Genomic DNA, 17,360 nt, shown 5'->3' with positions numbered 1-17,360 from the left:
GGTCCTGTGTAGAGCCAGAATTTGGATTTGATGATCCTTCTGAATACCTTTCAGTTTAGGATATTTTATGATTTTATCACAGAATCACAGAATTGTCTAGATTGGAAGGGATCATTGAGTCCAACCTCTGACCTAACACTAACAGTCCCCACTAAACCATATCCCTAAGCTCTACATCTAAACGTCTCTTAAAGACCTCCAGGGATGGTGACTCCACCGCTTCCCTGGGCAGCCCATTCCAATGCCTCACAACCCTCTCAGTAAAGAAGTTCTTCCTAATATCCAACCTAAAACACCCCTGGTGCAACTTTAGCCCATTCCTCCTCATCCTGTCACCAGGCATGTGGGAGAACAGACCAACCCCCACCTCTCTACAGCCTCCTTTAATGTACTTATAAAGAGCAATAAGGTCGCCCCTGAGCTTCCTCTTCTTCAGGCTGAACAAACCCAGCTCCCTCAGCCGCTCCTTGTAAGACTTGTTATGATTCTAGCCAGTGCTGGAGACAGAAGGAAATGGAAGGAAAGACAGAAGCAATGTGGAGCTAGAAGGAGAGGAGGAAACAGTGAAACTTAAAAGCAAGTTGTGATGCTCTTCATGTTGGCACAAAAGAGGCACTAGCATACTTTGAGCTCCTGGAGATTCATGGTTCATTCTCAACACCTTTTGCTGGTCAATACTTCTTTAAGTGGTTATTTTCAGTTTGAAATTTGGGGTGAATGAATCTCTTGTACTGCTCTTTACTCTGTTTTGGAGCTGACTCGGATATCCAGATGTTATTCGTATTTAGGGAAAGGCTTTTCTGTCTTACCTGGAGCTAAACCTGTGGGTAAGGATTGCTCATGAGACTTTGTACAGCCTTACTGCAGGGTGAGCTTTCAAGGAGATCTCTACTAATCAGCTACATACCATAAGTTACTGTATTGTCATTCATTTAATACTCTAAGGTTTCTTTCCTTCTCTGTCCCATCTGTAGTTTTTTTTTCTTTTTCTTCTTCCTTGCTCTACACTTGTTCCTACCCAGGTATATCATGACTAGTGAGTTCACACTGGGGCCGACAGAAGAGTTCTTTGTAGACCATGGCTTCTTCAACCTGGATAAATCCAATGTGATCATGTTTGAACAGAGGATGCTGCCAGCTGTTACCTTTGATGGGAAGGCCATCTTGGAAGACAAGGGGAAAATTGCTATGGCTCCAGGTACCCTGCTGTTTGCCCTTATTTGGTACAGTAATGTGTTGAAAATTACTGTCAAATGGCCTTGGCACACAAGAGCAGTATTTGGAAGTCAATGTCAATGCTTCTAATTAACATGGGAGGGTTCAGCAACCTCTGTTTAGTTATTGCTGGAGAACAGACTCTGGTTCCAATCAGGCCTTTTTTTTTTTTTTTTTTTTTTTAATCAAAGCCTGGGAATTTTTGCAGGATTAGAAGGGGTGGGGTAGCTGCAGGTTTGGAATAGTGCGCATGTGCATGGGTAGGGCTGTGTATAAGCTAGGGATGAGTCTCCAGGATCACAGCCCCTGGACTGCTGCCTCCCAGGGTGAAGCTGTCAGGAGAGCTTTGTGTGCTCATTGCCATGCACTGTGCCAGCTCTGAGTTAGTGTTTGCTCAGGAATCAGCAGTGATTCTCTCAGGCTGGGGAGAAAGCTCACCTAGCTGAAGGCTCCCCCTTTCAAGGCTGATAGCTGGAAATGGGGAAAAAAGCAACAAGGAGCAGGAAGATTAACTCTTTCCAAAAAGATTGAAATGTCTCACATCTTCACTTCTCTTAACCTGAACATAGCAAGAGACTCAGTCAAGGCAGCCCATTCAAGGCTATGTTGCAGTAATTTGTTTTTTTGTGGCTGCAGAATGGTTCTCCTGAGCTAACTGGAGTGTCAAAGGAGTAACCATGAAATGGTGATCTGTGGTGAACAAATAAATGTGCAGATGGAGTTTAAGCCTTTAGAAAGTCATTGGATACTTTTAGGGACAGGAATATGCAGAGGATAAGACTGTCCTTAGTGTTTTTCTACAGACTGGGTTTTAAATGTGCTTTTGCTCTGCACTAGAAGAGAAGAAATATAACAGTCTTTTACCACCCTCTTTTGCCACACTGTTTTCCCCATTAGTGTTTTTCCTCTGAGGATCTTACAACACTTCAAAGTCTTATAATACTTCTCTGTGAGGTTGGTACCCAGTCCTACTTTGCAAGGTTTCACACTAGGGTGTGAAAGTTCAGGCCTTGCCTGAACTGAGTTGGTGGCAGAGCTGGAAATAAAATCCAGTGGCACTGGATTCTTGGCTAGAAAACATTCCCTGCTCTGCTGTTAAACAAAATTTGTTCAGGACTTGTACCTTTTGTTTTGTTAATTGCAATAAGAACCCTGCAGAGTCACTAATTAACCAGGGCCTCTTCTTTTCTCTTGCATTATAGATGGCAATGGTGGCTTATATCGTGCTTTGGTGGATAATAAGATCTTGGATGACATGAAGCAGCGTGGTATACAGTATGTTCACGTATACTGTGTAGACAACATCCTCGTCAAGATGGCAGATCCAGTCTTCATAGGCTTCTGTGTTACCAAAGGGGCAGATTGCGGTGCCAAGGTGAGGTGGTGCTAATGCTGGGCCATTTCCCCACAGGGAGTTAAGATCTGATTACCCTGGAAGGTACTGGTTAGGGTAAGCTTGGAGGTACTGGAGTGTTCAGATCTCTGTCCAATGACAGGTCACTTGAAGCAGATTTAGATGTGGCATTCTGAAAATGCAAGGGGGAGCTGCTTGCTGCCCATTTTGTATTCAGAGTATACTTCCTGGGGGTGTACTTCTAGGACCTCTTCCCAGAATACAGTGGAAAATAAACTTAGATTAAAGCAGAGACTGTAATTGCACAGGAAACTACAAACTGGAATCAATTCCCTTGTATGTGTGCCCTTTCTATAAAGGCACCTGAGATATCAAGAAGCTTTATTAGACTGTGATGTGCTTTATAAATACATGTACACCTTTAAGTCTAGTCAAGGCATTCCTTACATCCCATTGCGGAGGACAGGTAAAGTTGAAAGAGCCTGGTTTTGTGACTCCAAAAGAGCAGGTGCTTGATGTTTATGAGGACAGATTAGTATTGCTTTAATCGTGAACACTGTTAATGCAGGCAGGGAGCTGAAGGTTAATAGCTGTAAACATTCTTCATTTAATGCCAGGTCCCAGTTAAAAGTTGATAAGAAAAGTGTCCCCACAGTATTCTGATTTCTTCTAACTGTGGTTTGTCTTCTGAGTAACTGCAATTTAAGTTGTCATGTACTGTTTTTTATGCCAGATTGTTGGAAAAAAATATGCCTCCAGGCTTCTTTGTATACTCAGCACTGTCTTGCCTGTGTTCTTGTAGCATTAAAGAATCAGCGTGCAGTAGCGTATAGTAAGATAATTTGATAATGTGCCAGGGGGAGTTGAAATATTGCAATTTTTTTCTTTCTTCTTGTCATAGTCCTCTGTCCTGTGTCTGCAGGTGGTGGAGAAGGCCTACCCCACAGAGCCTGTTGGGGTGGTGTGTCGTGTGGATGGGGTCTATCAGGTGGTGGAGTACAGTGAGATCAGTCCAGAGACTGCGCAGCTGCAAAGCCCTAATGGGGGGCTGGTGTACAGCACTGGCAATATCTGCAACCATTTCTTCACTGTTGAATTTCTGCAGATGGTGGCCCAGTAAGTTCCAGCAGAACTACCAGGCAGCTGTGCATCCCAGAAATGCTTCCAAGAATGGATGTTCCCATTTCCCACTTTGTAATTATAGTTATGGGTACCTGCTTTCTTCTCAAAAGAGTTTAAAACAACCATGTCCACTTTTGACCACTCCAACATGCTCTTTAGGCTTTACGTAATGGAGAGGCTGCATACTTTGCTGTAACTAAATCTATGGAGATAAACCAGTGCAAGGCCTTTCTGGGCCTGCTGAGATGAGCAGGCATGTGAGCTGTGGTGTGGTCAACCAGTGTTGAGGGTTTTCAATAGGAATGTTACCAATGCTGTCCCTTGGGACAACAGGTTGGGGGAGTTAGTGTAAATGGAGGAAGATTCTGCTTGGAGTCGGGAGAGGGAGGCATGATACTGAGTGTTCAGCATGCAGCTCTCTTCCCTTAGATATGATACTGACCCAGGAAAGGCTGGGGATACTGTCTCTGTGGGAGGATATGATACTGATGAAGTCTAAAGGCGTGGAGATAGCTATGGGGGATCTAGCTTAATTTTTTGTCTAGTCCTGAGCCAGATATTATTCCTGAAGAGCTTGATCTAACTTTGTGTGAGAGATCTGCTCTGCTCCATTTTCAACTTGGCCATCACTTACCCATGAAATGGTAGAGTTCTCCATTCTTGGAGAAACCAGGAAGGGGACCAGTAAAACTGCTGTATTGGACTTTCGGAGGGCTGACTTTGAACTGTTCAGGACACTGATTGGTAGAATCCCTTGGGAGGTGGGTCTGAAGGGCAGAGGAGTCCAGGAAGGCTGGGCGTTCTTCAAGAAGGAAATCTTAATGGCACAGGAGCGGTCTGTCGCCACGTGCCCAAAGACGAGCCGGAGTGGAAGAAGACTGGCCTGGCTGAACAGAGAATTGTGGCTTAAGCTTAGCAGGAAAAAGAGGGTTTACAATCTTTAGAAAAGAGGGCGGCCACTCGGGAGGACTATAAAGATGTTGCGAGGCAGTGTAGGGACATAATTAGAAAGGCCAAAGCTCATCTGGAGCTCAATCTGGCTAGTGCCGTCAAAGACAACAAAAAATGGTTTTACAAATACATTAATGCAAAACAGAGGACTAAGGAGAATTTACAGGATGCGGGGGGAAATGAGTTACTAAAGATGAGGAAAAGGTGGAAGTGCTTAATGTCTTCTTTGCCTCAGTCTTTAGCGGCAAAAACAGTTGCTCTCTGGATACCCAGTACCCTGAACTGGTGGAAGGGGATTGGGAGCAGAATGTGGCCCTCACTATCCATGAAGAAATGGTTGGCGACCTGCTACGACACTTGGATATACGCAAGTCAATGGGGCTGGATGGGATCCACCCAAGGACAGAGAACTGACGGAGTAGCTGGCCAAGCCTCTTACCATCATATATCAACAGTCCTGGCTATTGGGGGAGGTCCCAGTCGACTAGTAAAGTGGCTAGCAAAAGTGACGCCCGTCTACAAGAAGGGCCGGAGGGCAGACCCGGGGAACTATAGGCCTGTCAGTTTGACCTCAGTGCCAGGGAAGCTCATGGTGCAGATTATCTTGAGAGTCATCACGCGGCACTTATAGGGCAAGCAGGCAATCAGGCCCAGTCAGCATGGGTTTATGAAAGGCAGGTCATGCTTTACAAACCTGATCTCCTTCTATGACAAAGTGACGTGCTTGGTGGATGAGGGAAAGGCTGTGGATGTGGTCTACCTTGACTCCAGTAAGGCTTTTGACACCATTTCCCACAGCATTCTCCTCAAGAAACTGGCTGCTCTTGGCTTGGACTGGTGCATACTTCATTGGGTTAAAAACTGGCTGGATAGCCGGGCCCAAAGAGTCGTGGTGAATGGAGTCAAATCCAGCTGGAGGCCGGTCACTAGTGGCGTTCCCCAGGGCTCGGTGCTGGGGCCGGTCCTCTTTAATATCTTTATCGATGATCTGGATGAGGGGATCGAGTGCACCCTCAGTAAGTTTGCAGATGACACCAAGTTAGGTGCGTGTGTCGATCTGCTCGAGGGTAGGAAGGCTCTGCAGGAGGATCTGGATGGGCTGCACCGATGGGCTGAGGTCAACTGCATGAAGTTCAACAAGGCCAAGTGCACAACAACCCCAAGCAGAGCTACAGGCTGGGAGATGAGTGGTTGGAGAGCTGCCAGGCAGAGAAGAACCTGGGAGTATTGGTTGATAGTCGGCTGAATATGAGCCAGCAGTGTGCTCAGGTGGCCAAGAAGGCCAACAGCATCCTGGCTTGCATAAGAAACAGTGTGACCAGCAGGGCTAGGGAGGTGATTGTCCCCCTGTACTTGGCTCTGGTGAGGCCGCACCTCGAGTACTGTGTTCAGTTTTGGGCCCCTCGCTACAAGAAGGACATGGAGGTGCTCGAGCGAGTCCAGAGAAGGGCGATGAAGCTGGTCTGGAGAACAAGTCCTACGAGGAGCGTCTGAGGGAGCTGGATTTGTTCAGCCTGGAGAAGAGGAGGCTCAGGGGCGACCTTATCACTCTTTACGATACATTAAAGGAGGCTATAGTGAGGTGGGGGTTGGTCTGTTCTCCCACGCGCCTGGTGAGAGGACAAGGGGGAACAGGCTAAAGCTGCGCCAGGGGTGTTTTAGGTTGGATGTTAGGAAGAACTTCTTTACCGAGAGGGTTGTGAGGCATTGGAATGGGCTGCCCAGGGAAGTGGTGGAGTCTTTAAGAGACGTTTAGATGTAGAGCTTAGTGATATGGTTTAGTGGAGGACTTGTTAGTGTTAGGTCAAAAGTTGGACTCGATGATCTTGAGGTCTCTTCCAACCTAGATAATTCTGTGTGATTCTGTGTGATCTAACAGTTTAGGTTACTTTTTTTTTTCTCTTTTTTTTTTCTTTTTTCTCCTCTGCTTCTGATTGCAGCTGGATGCTAGGTCCTCCCTCACTTTTTCCTTTACCCTATTATGTCACATTGTGCAGGAGTGCTGCTGCTCCCTGCCATGCAGGTGTCTGGGCTGCTTTGCTCAGTGAAGTGTTTCCTGGATGTGATTTTATGCCACAACCCACAACAGTTGAGATATGACCTAGAATCATGTAATATATATTATTATTATTATACATATAATAAGCAGCGTGCTTCCCAGAAGTGTACTTCTTTTCTCAAAGTGGGCGAGAAGTAAATGATCTTGTTTGTCCTCCTTTTTTGCAGAAAATATGAGCCCCAGCTGAAGCATCACATAGCCATAAAGAAGGTGCCTTACATTGACGAGGAGGGAAATCTGGTAAAACCGATAAAACCAAATGGGATAAAGCTGGAGAAGTTTGTGTTTGATGTGTTCCAGTTCTCTAAGTTAGTGGCAGACATGAATATTTTTTCCCCTCTCACTGTTTGTTTGGATGACTGCAAGTTGTAAAAGACTTTGACATAGTGTGTGGTTTGTGGGTGACTTGTTAAAAAGACGATTGGATCTACCATGACAGTAACTTCGCAGGCTCTGAAGGGTGCATTCACAGAGTCCTTGGCAGCAGCTGGGCTTTCTCTGACCAGTCTGGGAACCTTTTGTTCTGTGGAGGATGGTTTGATTGGCCCAGCCTCTAATAGCCATATGAAAGGAAGAGAGAGAGAGAGAAGGAGAAAGAAAGAAAGGAAGGAAGGAAGAAAGAAAAGGAAATCTTGTGCAAAACCAGCATTTAATATAAATGCAAGTTAAAGTATTCAGAATCTAAGAAATCAGGCTCTATGCAATTGTGACTTCCATGACAACTGCAACTCTTGTTACATTTAGGTGCATATTAAACAAGAGCTTAGTTTGTGCCCTTTCCGTTCAGAAAACAGGTTGCTTAAGCACCTTGGGGCTAAGTTACTGTTGCTGTAGGAACTGTAGATGTTGGCTTGCCAAACTCTGAAACATAGTAGAGATAGCTGTGCTACAGCATTAACACAGGAGCTTTGAGTTCATGGAATGTGGGATTTTAATAATTTAGAAATCCACCAGAAATTTATAAATACTATTTTTGAAGGCCTAGAATTCATCTGTAAAGATTTTCTTCTAGGCTTAAATGGATGGCAAAAAGAGATCTCAAGCAAACTGAAATATCTTGTTTGGGGATTGCATTTTTGTTTTTAGAGGATTTACTTTAGGAAAAAGAACTGAAGTTTTGAACCATGGTCTCCATTTCCTGACATAGTAATGAAATATATGAAAGGCAAAGACAGCGTATTGGAAATAGTGCAGAGTTCTGGGTTTCAAAAGAGCTCATATGCAAGCAGTGATTTCCTGTACTTTGTAAAAATAATGCAAAAATTGCTTGGCAGATGCTCTTCACGTGTGAAGTGCAGAAATGTGCAGAGGATGGTATCTTATTTGAGTTCCTTTTTCTGATAAACAACTGTACTTAACATTGACCGTAAGTCTTCCCTTATTGCTTATTCATACCTGGAAACTGGTGTCCTCAGTTTATCCTTGCCCACAGACTCAAGTTCAGTGACCATTTCTTTAAGCAGGGGTGATGTGCTCTGTAGTGAGCAGCACAGCTCTGCCATGTATCAGAGCTTCAGGTGTTGCTGTTGTTTCCATCCTGCTGTGCTCTTAGCTGAGACTTTTTGTCCACATGTCTCTAGTGCCTGGAGAAGTTTCTGAGGGATCTGTGGAGAAGTTTTGTTTTTCCTCCTACATCTGCACAGTCCTTGAGGGTCATGAGGAAAGAGATTGGGCACCTCAGTTTATGAAAAGCTTAACGAACCTGATCTCCTTCTGGTACAAGGTGACCTGCTTAGTGGATGAGGGAAAGGCTCTGTATGTGGTCAACCTAGACTTTAGCAAAGCTTTCAACAGCGTTTCTCAAAACATTCTCCTGGAGAAGCTGGCTGCTCATGGCTTGAATGAATGTACGCTTTCCTGGATAAAAAAATTGGCTGTATGGCTAGGCCCAAAGAGTGAATGGTGTTAAATCCAGTTGGAGGCTGGTCACAAGTGGTATCTCCCATGGCTCCGTATTGAAGTCAGTTCTCTTCAATATCTTTATCAATGATCTGGATGAGGGGTTTGAGTTCACCCTCAGGAAGTTTGCAATTGACACTAAACTGGGCTGTGAGTGTTGACCTACTTGAGGGCAGGAAGGCTCTGCAGAGGGATCTGGATAGGCTGGACTGATGGGCCAAGGCCAACTGTGTGAAGGTCAACTAGGCCAAGTGTCAGGTCCTGGTGGGTACAACAACCCCATGCAATGCTACAGGCTGAGGGAAGAGGGACCTGGGGGTATTGGCTAATAGCCAGTTAAATATGAGCCAGCCATGTGCTCATATGGCCAAGAAGTCCAACAGCATCTTGGCTTGTAGCAGAAGTAGTGTGGCCAGCAGGACTAGGGAAGTGATTGTTCCTCTGTACTTGGCTCTGGTGAGGCCACACCTTGAGTACTGTGTTCAGTTTTGGGCCCCTCACTACAAGAAGGACATTGAGGTGCTGGAGCGTGTCCAAAGAAGGGCAATGAAGCTGGTGAAGGGCCTAAAGAACAAGTCTTATGAGAAGCAGCTGAGGGAGCTGGGGTTGTTTAACATGGAGAAAAGAAGGCTCAGGGGAGACCTTACCACTCTCTACAGCTACCTCAGTGGAGGTGGGGGGGTTGGTCTCTTCTCCAAAGCAACAAGTGATAGGACGAGAGGAAATAGCCTCAAGTTGCACCAGGGGAGGTTTATGTCGGATATTAGGAAAAAATTATTCACTGAAAGGATTGTGCAGCATTGCAACAGGCTGCCCAGAGAAGTTAGTTAAGTCACCATCCTTGGAGGTATTCAAAAGATGTGTGTATGTGGTGTTTAAAGACATGGTTTAGTGGTAGACATGGCAGTGCTAGGTTAATGGTTGGACTTGATGATCTTAGTGGTCTTTTCCAACCTAAATGATTCTGTGATTCTATAATTCTATTCTGTTTTTCTGTCATAAAGTCCTGGTATTCTTTGTTCTTCAGATGGGAGGTGGGCTTTCCTTAGTTTGACTTTGCCCCAGGCTGCATACATCAATGCTCCCTAAAATATGTATGAACTCTTTGCCTTGAAAGTTGTTTTTGCATCTTTTCTGCTAACAGGGTTGATGGCTAACTTTGTTTTTCATTGTTTTCTCCCCTTTGCTTGCAGGAATTTTGTGGCATTTGAAGTTTTGAGAGAAGAGGAATTCTCACCATTAAAAAATGCAGACACAGCTGACAAAGACACTCCTACTACTGCTCGGCAATCCCTCCTGGCCCAGCATTACCGCTGGGCTTTGAAGGCTGGGGCCAGATTTCTGGATGAAAATGGTTGCAGAATACCAGAGAAACTCAGGTGTGCATCTTTGTGACCTTCTCTGCAACTTCTTTGCATGTGACTGCCCAAACTTGAAAGCTCAGTAATGGCATGTACACTTCATTCTAAAATTGGGTGTTTGCCGGATCACATGATGACTTGGCATGAGTTCTGTTCAGCTGGCCTTTTCTGAACATGCCAAGTATTATCTGTAACAGCTACTACTCCATTAGTGATTGTAAGTACTCTAGTCAGTAATGGCCAGTAAGCTTTGCTTTAAGTCTGGCTGAATTTCCTGCCTTGGAGATAGTTGACTCCTCGTATAGCAACACAGAGTGAGACAATTGCCTTAGGTAGAGGCAACCTTTTATATCATTCAGGATTTAGCCAGCCCAAGGAATTGTAATTTGTAGTCCTCCCCAGCTTTTCTGAATATGATCCTAGTATTTAAAGCCCATCTAGAATCTCGGGTGGACATGAGTATTGGCTATTATAGCAACTACCAGTTTAAATACTTCCTGCATCACACTGAAGTAAAAGCAGCTTTCCATTCTTGGGACTCTTAATTCATCAACTCAAAGTTAAATAAACCCACAAGCTGTTCATTGTATTTGAAAAGCACCTCTTTAAAAGTCATGTAATTGTTTTAATGAGAAATAGTTGGGACCTGCTGACTCCCTTTTATTTTCAGTGATTGTGTTCAAGTGATGTCTGATGTATGTGAATATAACAAATGTCTTACCCTTCTGGATGTCTTATTCCTGACAGACTTTCAAAGATGACACACTGCTTTGTAAGCATAGCAAGAAGTTAATCCTGTGTTCTCTTCTTCAGTCTCTCAGGAACTGAAGATCCTCCAGCTGTGTGTGAGATTTCTCCATTAGTGTCTTACTTTGGAGAGGTGAGAATAATTATCTATGGAGGTATTTTTAAGACTGTGCAGGAATGCATCTGATTTCTATACAGAAATTGGATTTCTTTAGCCTGTGCTTGCTGAGAAATGATAAGATTGAGGGAGCTAGGACTTAGACTCTGTGTTATATTTGTGGTTCCCTCTGTGGCTTATTCTTCAGCAGGTTGTTCAGTCTTCATTTATCACAAGTTTAGCTATCTGTATAATGAGATTTGTAATGAGTCTGTGCAATTTCATGAGGACTCACGAGTACTTTGAGATCCTCTGAATGAAAAGTGCAGAATATTCAAATTACCAAATCCATGGGGTCACTGTATACAGTTGCATACTAATCTGTGCATACTAATCTTGTGCATACTAATCACTTCCACAGTGAGTGAACACTGAGAGTATATTTGCATTGTCTTTAGAGGAAATGCATCTTAGAACACATTTATGAGGTTCATCCCTCAGTAAACGATTGGTTCTGAGAAAGCTAATTCCATTTAGTAATGAGGGAAGGAGCCTTTATATGTTGGAGAAACAGGGTGAGAACGAGTAGATTGCAGAAGGTTATGTGTGCTCTGGGGAAGAGTATACACAGAGGTTTACATCTCCACTAGGGAAGAAGCCAGAGGGTTGTGGTTAATGGTATGGAGTCAAGTTGGAGTATCTAATCCTGTATCTAATGGAGTCCCTCAAGGGTTGGTACTGGGAGCAGTGTGGTTTAATATATTCATCAATGACTTGGATGAGGGAATGGAGTGTGCCATCAGCAAATTTGCTGGTAACACTAAACTGGGAGGAGTGGCTGACATGCCAGAAACCTGTGCTGCCATCCAGAGGGACCTTGACTGGTTGGAGAATTAGGCGGGGAGAAACTTAATGAAATATAACGAGGGCAAATGTATAGTCCTGCATCTGGGCAAGAACAACCCCAGACACCAGGGTAAGTTGGGGACTGCCCTGCTGGAGAGCAGTGAAGGGGAGAGGGACCTGGGGGTCCTGGTGGACAGCCAGATGACCATGAGCCAGCACTGTGCCCTTGTGGCCAAGAAGGCCAGTGACATCCTGGGGTGTATCAGAAGGGCTGTGGTTATTAGGTCAAGAGAGATTCTCCTCCCCCTCTCCTCTGCCCTGGTGAGACCACATCTAGAATATTGTGTCCAGTTCTGGACCCCTCAGTTCAAGAAGGACAGGGAACTGCTTGAGAGAGTCCAGCACAGTGCCACAAGGATGATTAAGGGAGGGGAACATCTCCCTTATGAGGAAAGGCTGAGGGAGCTGGATCTCTTTAGCTTGGAGAAGACTGAGGGGTGACCTTATTAATGTTTATAAATACGTAAAGGGTGAGTGTCAGGAGGATGGAGCCAGGCTCTTCTCGGTGACATCCAGTGTTAGGATAAGGGGCAATGGGTGCAAGCTGGAACACAGGAGATTCCACTTAAATATGAAACAAAACTTTTTTATGGTAAGGGTGACAGAGCACTGGAACAGGCTGCCCAGGGGGCTCTGGAGTCTCCGTCTCTGGAGACTTTCAAAACCTAAGACAATTTAAGTTGACTTTTCTTTGCTAGGATTGTTCTAATAGGAGGTAAGAACACTCTGCTCCATGCTTCACCCTCTCTAGGAAGGTTTGTTCCAGAGATCCATTGTTTTATAGTTCATCCATGCTTCTCCTTCATGAACTGTGGTCATGTGGCTAAAGTACTTGCCATCTCTGTCACTGGGGAGACGGTTGCTGTTGTCTGTCCTTCCAGTGGCCTTTTAACCTTGAGTAGTCAGTCATTCTTCGAGAACATTATGGAGACTTAAAAATAGTACAGATAACAAGTGTGATCCATTTATAACCTAACTTTACTGTTTTCACACATTCTCAGGGTCTGGAGGCGTGCATGAAGAACAAAGACTTCTGTTCTCCCTTTATACTCGATGAAAACAAAGCAGAAATGCTAGGAAATTCTTGAAAAGGAGGGAGGACTTCTCAAATCATGTCTGTTAGAGCCATTGAAAGAAATGACACTGCTAAAATGTCAGTTGTGAAGTGTATTATGAAAAATTGCTCTATAGTATCAGATAGTTGGCAAATGCTTGCAGCAGTTGTGTTTACACAGATATGCATATGTACCAGTTCTGTTTGGTAACTGAAGGCTATGCCTTTTACTTTGGTCTGTATCATAGACTGATGTGAATGGAGATTAATACCTTCCAGGTACCAAATTGATTTTATATTTCTTATTTGTCATGCATACAGATATGTAACAGAGTAAATCAGAAACAAATCAATCAGCTTTGCATTCAAGAAGATTAAATCTCTGCAGTGCCTTGCTATATATCTTATTTGTATCTTTGTTCCATTTTTTTGTTATCGTTCCTTATTTTTTTCTTTTCTACTGTGTGCACAGCTGAAGAAAAATCAGTATGATGTCCCACCCTGAAAAGTATGGTATGACTTTGTGTACTGGGTCCTCCGTCTCTAATATTGTGCTGGTTAGTAGACCAAGTTCAGTACATCCTCTAATTGGGTTATGCAGAGGAGTCTGCTGTAGGTAGGGATCCTTTTATGTGTAAGTTTTGCTTGAGATTTGGCCTCAGCAGCAGAACAGGCTATTTTGCATATGTAGGCTCAGTAGTGGTATTCCAAGAAAACATAACTAAATATGCAGCTCAGGCTGCATACTCTTTACTCTTTATGGCTGTAGTGAACAGTGTTTTTATTATTACTATTTTTGAGGGGTTGGAGGTGGGGCAAAGGCTGAGAACTGTTTTCATAATAACCTTCTACTCTTCCTGTTTTATGGCAAACATTTATTTTGCTTTCCATTTTTTTGTTTAATGTATATCCTAACCCTCAAAGGGGAACTCTTTTAAAGTGGCTGAAAGTAATAGGAGGAACATGCTGTGATGTTAGAATTTGAGGTGTAACCAAAAGCAGAAAAATGCCTTTCTTTAAAAATAATATTATTAACTATAATGTGAAGATAATTGTCAGCTAATTAAGGACAATAATTGTCAGAACACATGTAGCACATGAACTCAGCCTTGGCTGAGGGCTTCCAGGGTGACCATGATACACAGCTCCTGTTTAGCTCCAGCAGACCTGTGCCATGTGGGCAGCTGCCTACAACAGAACCTTCACTGAACACACCAAAGTCATTTCACACTTCACGAGGACTCTTTGTGTGCTCTGCTGAGTTGGAATTGGATTGAGGAGCATGCTATACTTTTCACCCAAATCGGGTATAAGGAAGGTGATGAGGAAGATAAAACATTTCAGATGAGGCATCATCTGAAATACCAGGTCTCAGGATCTGCTTCTACTAAGCAATGGCTGATGCTGATATTAAGCATTAATCTTTTACATAAGTGATTTTCTGAAATTCCTCATATGAAGCTGTATTCAGAATGTTGGAGAAGTATTAAAATAGCTTTGAGACTAAGTACAATTTATATAAGTAGCCTCATGTTTTCTAAAGAAACCGTTTAAATGTCAATGGCAGAATTTAAAGATATAAAGTGTATCTACATATGCATAAGTAATTAGTCTTTTGCATGTGCAAACCAGCTTATTGCAGTTCTGATTACCTCATTTTGCATGTACAACCAATAACTGATTTTTAGTATAAATTAAGCATTCGTCTTTGCTCAATTCTGTAATTTTTATTGCACAATTTTCTATGGGTCATTTTCATTCCTGTCTATCAATTTTTACATCTGAGAAGTAATTACATGATATTCTTGCAAATATTGCTTACCAATTCAGGCACAGGTTGCTTTAAGTTTCACAGTACTATAAAGAAATAATACATATATTTTTTCATTTATAAAATGCTTTCTCTTTATAAAATGCGTTCTCTTTTGAAACTCAATTATAGCCCATTTTCTGTGTGCTTAAATCATGTGAACACTGAACTGCTGACATGATTTTTAGAGATGGTTTTCAAGGTGAAACTGAATTAGTGTGATGAATACCTTTTTGTTTGTTTGTTTGTTTTTTCTATGACTCTTCATGTTTTAAACTGGAACATTAAAAGATTCTTGCGGGAACTTTAAAAAAAATATATCTCATATTCATTGTGAAATGAAAAAATATATATCTGAAATAGAGGTGGATCCCATAGTGGTCCAGAAACTTTTGGAGACCTAAGCTTTTCTATAATAAAGATGTTACTGTGATTTCTGTGTCTGTCATCCTTGTTTGTAAGGAGAATACACTTGTTGTCTTTGTCCCTACACATCATGGGTGTTGTCACCACAGCTGCTGGACACTTATACTGTGCCACTGGTAATGTGACTGGAGGCTGCAGTGCCCATAATATATTTACAGGATGACATAGAACCCAGCAACATGTAATACCTGAAGGGATTTGACATTGTGGGATATGTTTTTCCATCAGAAAGTAAGCAGAACACTCCCCTGCAATTCTGTGTTGCGTGTGTTTATTTTGTTTTTTTTTTTTTTTTTGTTTTGTTTTTTCTTCAAGTTCAGCAACTCAATTTGTCCTCCTTAATTGTGGATGGTGTGCATTTTTCTTTTATTTAAAGTCGACTAGAGCGCTCTGGTTCTGAGGCAGGCTTTCACATCTATTGTGTAGGTAATGAGGTGTGCTAAGCACCGACTGTGGTGGTATTTCTGCTTGGCTTCCAATTAACTGGCACATTTTAAACGGGTCTATTTGTAGAACAGTAGGGGAAGATATTAATTTTTCCACAAATGACAGATTGTCCTCTCTTTCGGGGGTTTAGTGCTAAACCCAGTAAGGGTCAAAATCAGATTTTCTTTCCTTACCTATTTCATCCCATATTTCTCTCTTGGCACCCATACAAGGGTTGCTGTAATTTTTAATGCACTTTTAAGCTACATGAATTTGTCGTTTCCTGTGATAAGAAAATGATTAGTAAAAAATGAGTGCATGCTTCAGGCTTCTGTTAAATTGTTTCTCTGCTTGTTTGTGCAGAGTGTTCAAATCTCCAAGAACAATTTGCTTAGTTGCTTTATTTATTATTATATTTTTTTATTGTGAAAAGTCCACCCACTTCTCATCTTTATCTGGAGGATAAACCAGAGGCAGATTCCAAATTTAAAGGCTCATATGATGCATGTTAATTGAATAGTTAGGCACAGATGCTCAGGGCCAGCAGTTAAAGTAGTATCCATGGCTGCTTCAATAATTTTTTTCTGTTTGACTGTGAACCTGATATAGAAGTAATCTGGTTCTCAGATGTAGGAGATAGCAATGGATAATATAAAAATGCAGTCATTACGGCTCTAAATTTGTATAATATATGGTATTCTTCCCTACTCCTCTACACCCATTGATAATGACCATCCTCTCTAATGAAGATGCTGACAACTATTTGTGCAGAGTGGGACAGATCGCAGTGGGTCTGTGGAGAAGCAGGTAAGGGAATTGTGTGAATCCTGCTGTGTACCAAAATTCAGTGCCAAATCTTCTGAAAGGATTTATTTACAAAACTTACATTTACTTTTCCTTACTCACACTCATTCTCTCACAATTTTGTTCATGCATGTTCACACCTGTGTGCTGTCAGGCCAGCATTATGATGATTATCCACCCAGCACCGGGTGTGATGCAGAGGATGAGGGATGCTTTAGACAGCTCTTCTCTATCTTCTGTGAGTCAACAGGGGCTTGGAGTTTGCTTTGCCTGGTGGGCTGGCTGGAGGAGCAAGGGTGGTGTGCAGCTTTGCTGCCTTGCTGATGTCCTCCAGCCAGGATACAGTCCTGTGTGGTTTGTGCTGCACCCTTAACAGAGCACAGTTTTCCAGGCTGGATGGGAGATGCACCTTCCTGAACTTGACTAGTGGGAATACATTCTTTCAATTATTTTTTTTTTTTCCTGATTACCTCCCACATATACATTTCCATTTATGTTTCTTTCATGCCAATCATGGTATCATGTGACTTATCTTTGTGCTAATCCCACACTGTGGAGGAAACGTGGGGGCTCTCAGCATCTCTGCATCTCACTCCCTGACCAGACAGCTGAAGATGCAGTCTGACTATGTGGTGTGCACCTAGAAAATGAGGGCTAACAAGGGAAAGGAAGGAAAGAAATTCTTGCAGCCCTAAAACTCCACTGACTCTGCCCAAAAGAACTTGCCATGTCCAAGAACTGGCCGTGTCCAAGAACTGGCCATGTCAGGATGGCTGGGGACATTGCACAAAACAGATGTCACTGTGACAGTGGACAGCAGAATATAACCTTCCCCCCCTTGGCGTGCTCGCTGGATTCTGTGTCACTGCTGCTCCTGCTCCAGTTTTTTCTACTTCAGAACAAGCCCGCTCCGTGCGGCCTGGCACCCAGTGCGTGTCTCCCCCTGAGGGGCCGGCGCGGTGCGAGGGGAGCGCTGCGGGGGCCGACCTGACTCTTGCGAAGAGCCACGGGCAGCTGCCCCGGCCTCCCAGCGCCCAGCCGCCCGCGCCGGCTCCTGACGCCCTCCGCGGGGCGCTCAGCGGCGGCAGGGCCTGGCCCCGCCCAGGGGCGCTGACGGGGCCCGGCGGCC

At 43.5% G+C, this 17,360-nt stretch overlaps 1 protein-coding gene across 4 annotated transcripts in view; it reads left to right on the top strand.

The window, feature by feature from the left end:
- UAP1L1 (UDP-N-acetylglucosamine pyrophosphorylase 1 like 1) overlaps window positions 1-15,008 on the top strand; it is a 30,258-nt gene extending 15,250 nt beyond the window's left edge. For 2 of the 4 annotated variants that reach the window (XM_068657114.1, XM_068657116.1), the window contains exons 3-9: window positions 1,023-1,198; window positions 2,418-2,590; window positions 3,471-3,685; window positions 6,869-7,009; window positions 9,794-9,979; window positions 10,775-10,841; window positions 12,713-15,008. In XM_068657114.1, the coding sequence (XP_068513215.1) occupies window positions 1,023-1,198; window positions 2,418-2,590; window positions 3,471-3,685; window positions 6,869-7,009; window positions 9,794-9,979; window positions 10,775-10,841; window positions 12,713-12,799 (1,045 nt within the window). In that variant the 3' untranslated portion in view covers window positions 12,800-15,008. The remainder of the gene's footprint in view (window positions 1-1,022; window positions 1,199-2,417; window positions 2,591-3,470; window positions 3,686-6,868; window positions 7,010-9,793; window positions 9,980-10,774; window positions 10,842-12,712) is intronic. The other 2 variants (XM_068657115.1, XM_068657117.1) reach the window with 2 other exon arrangements.
- The last annotated feature ends 2,352 nt before the right edge of the window (window positions 15,009-17,360 follow it).

Source organism: Anas acuta, chromosome 20 (genome assembly GCF_963932015.1).
Source record: "Anas acuta chromosome 20, bAnaAcu1.1, whole genome shotgun sequence".
NCBI lineage: Eukaryota > Metazoa > Chordata > Aves > Anseriformes > Anatidae > Anas > Anas acuta.
The sequence above is the reverse complement of the archived record's forward strand: the minus strand, read 5'-3'. Positions and strand labels throughout refer to the sequence as shown.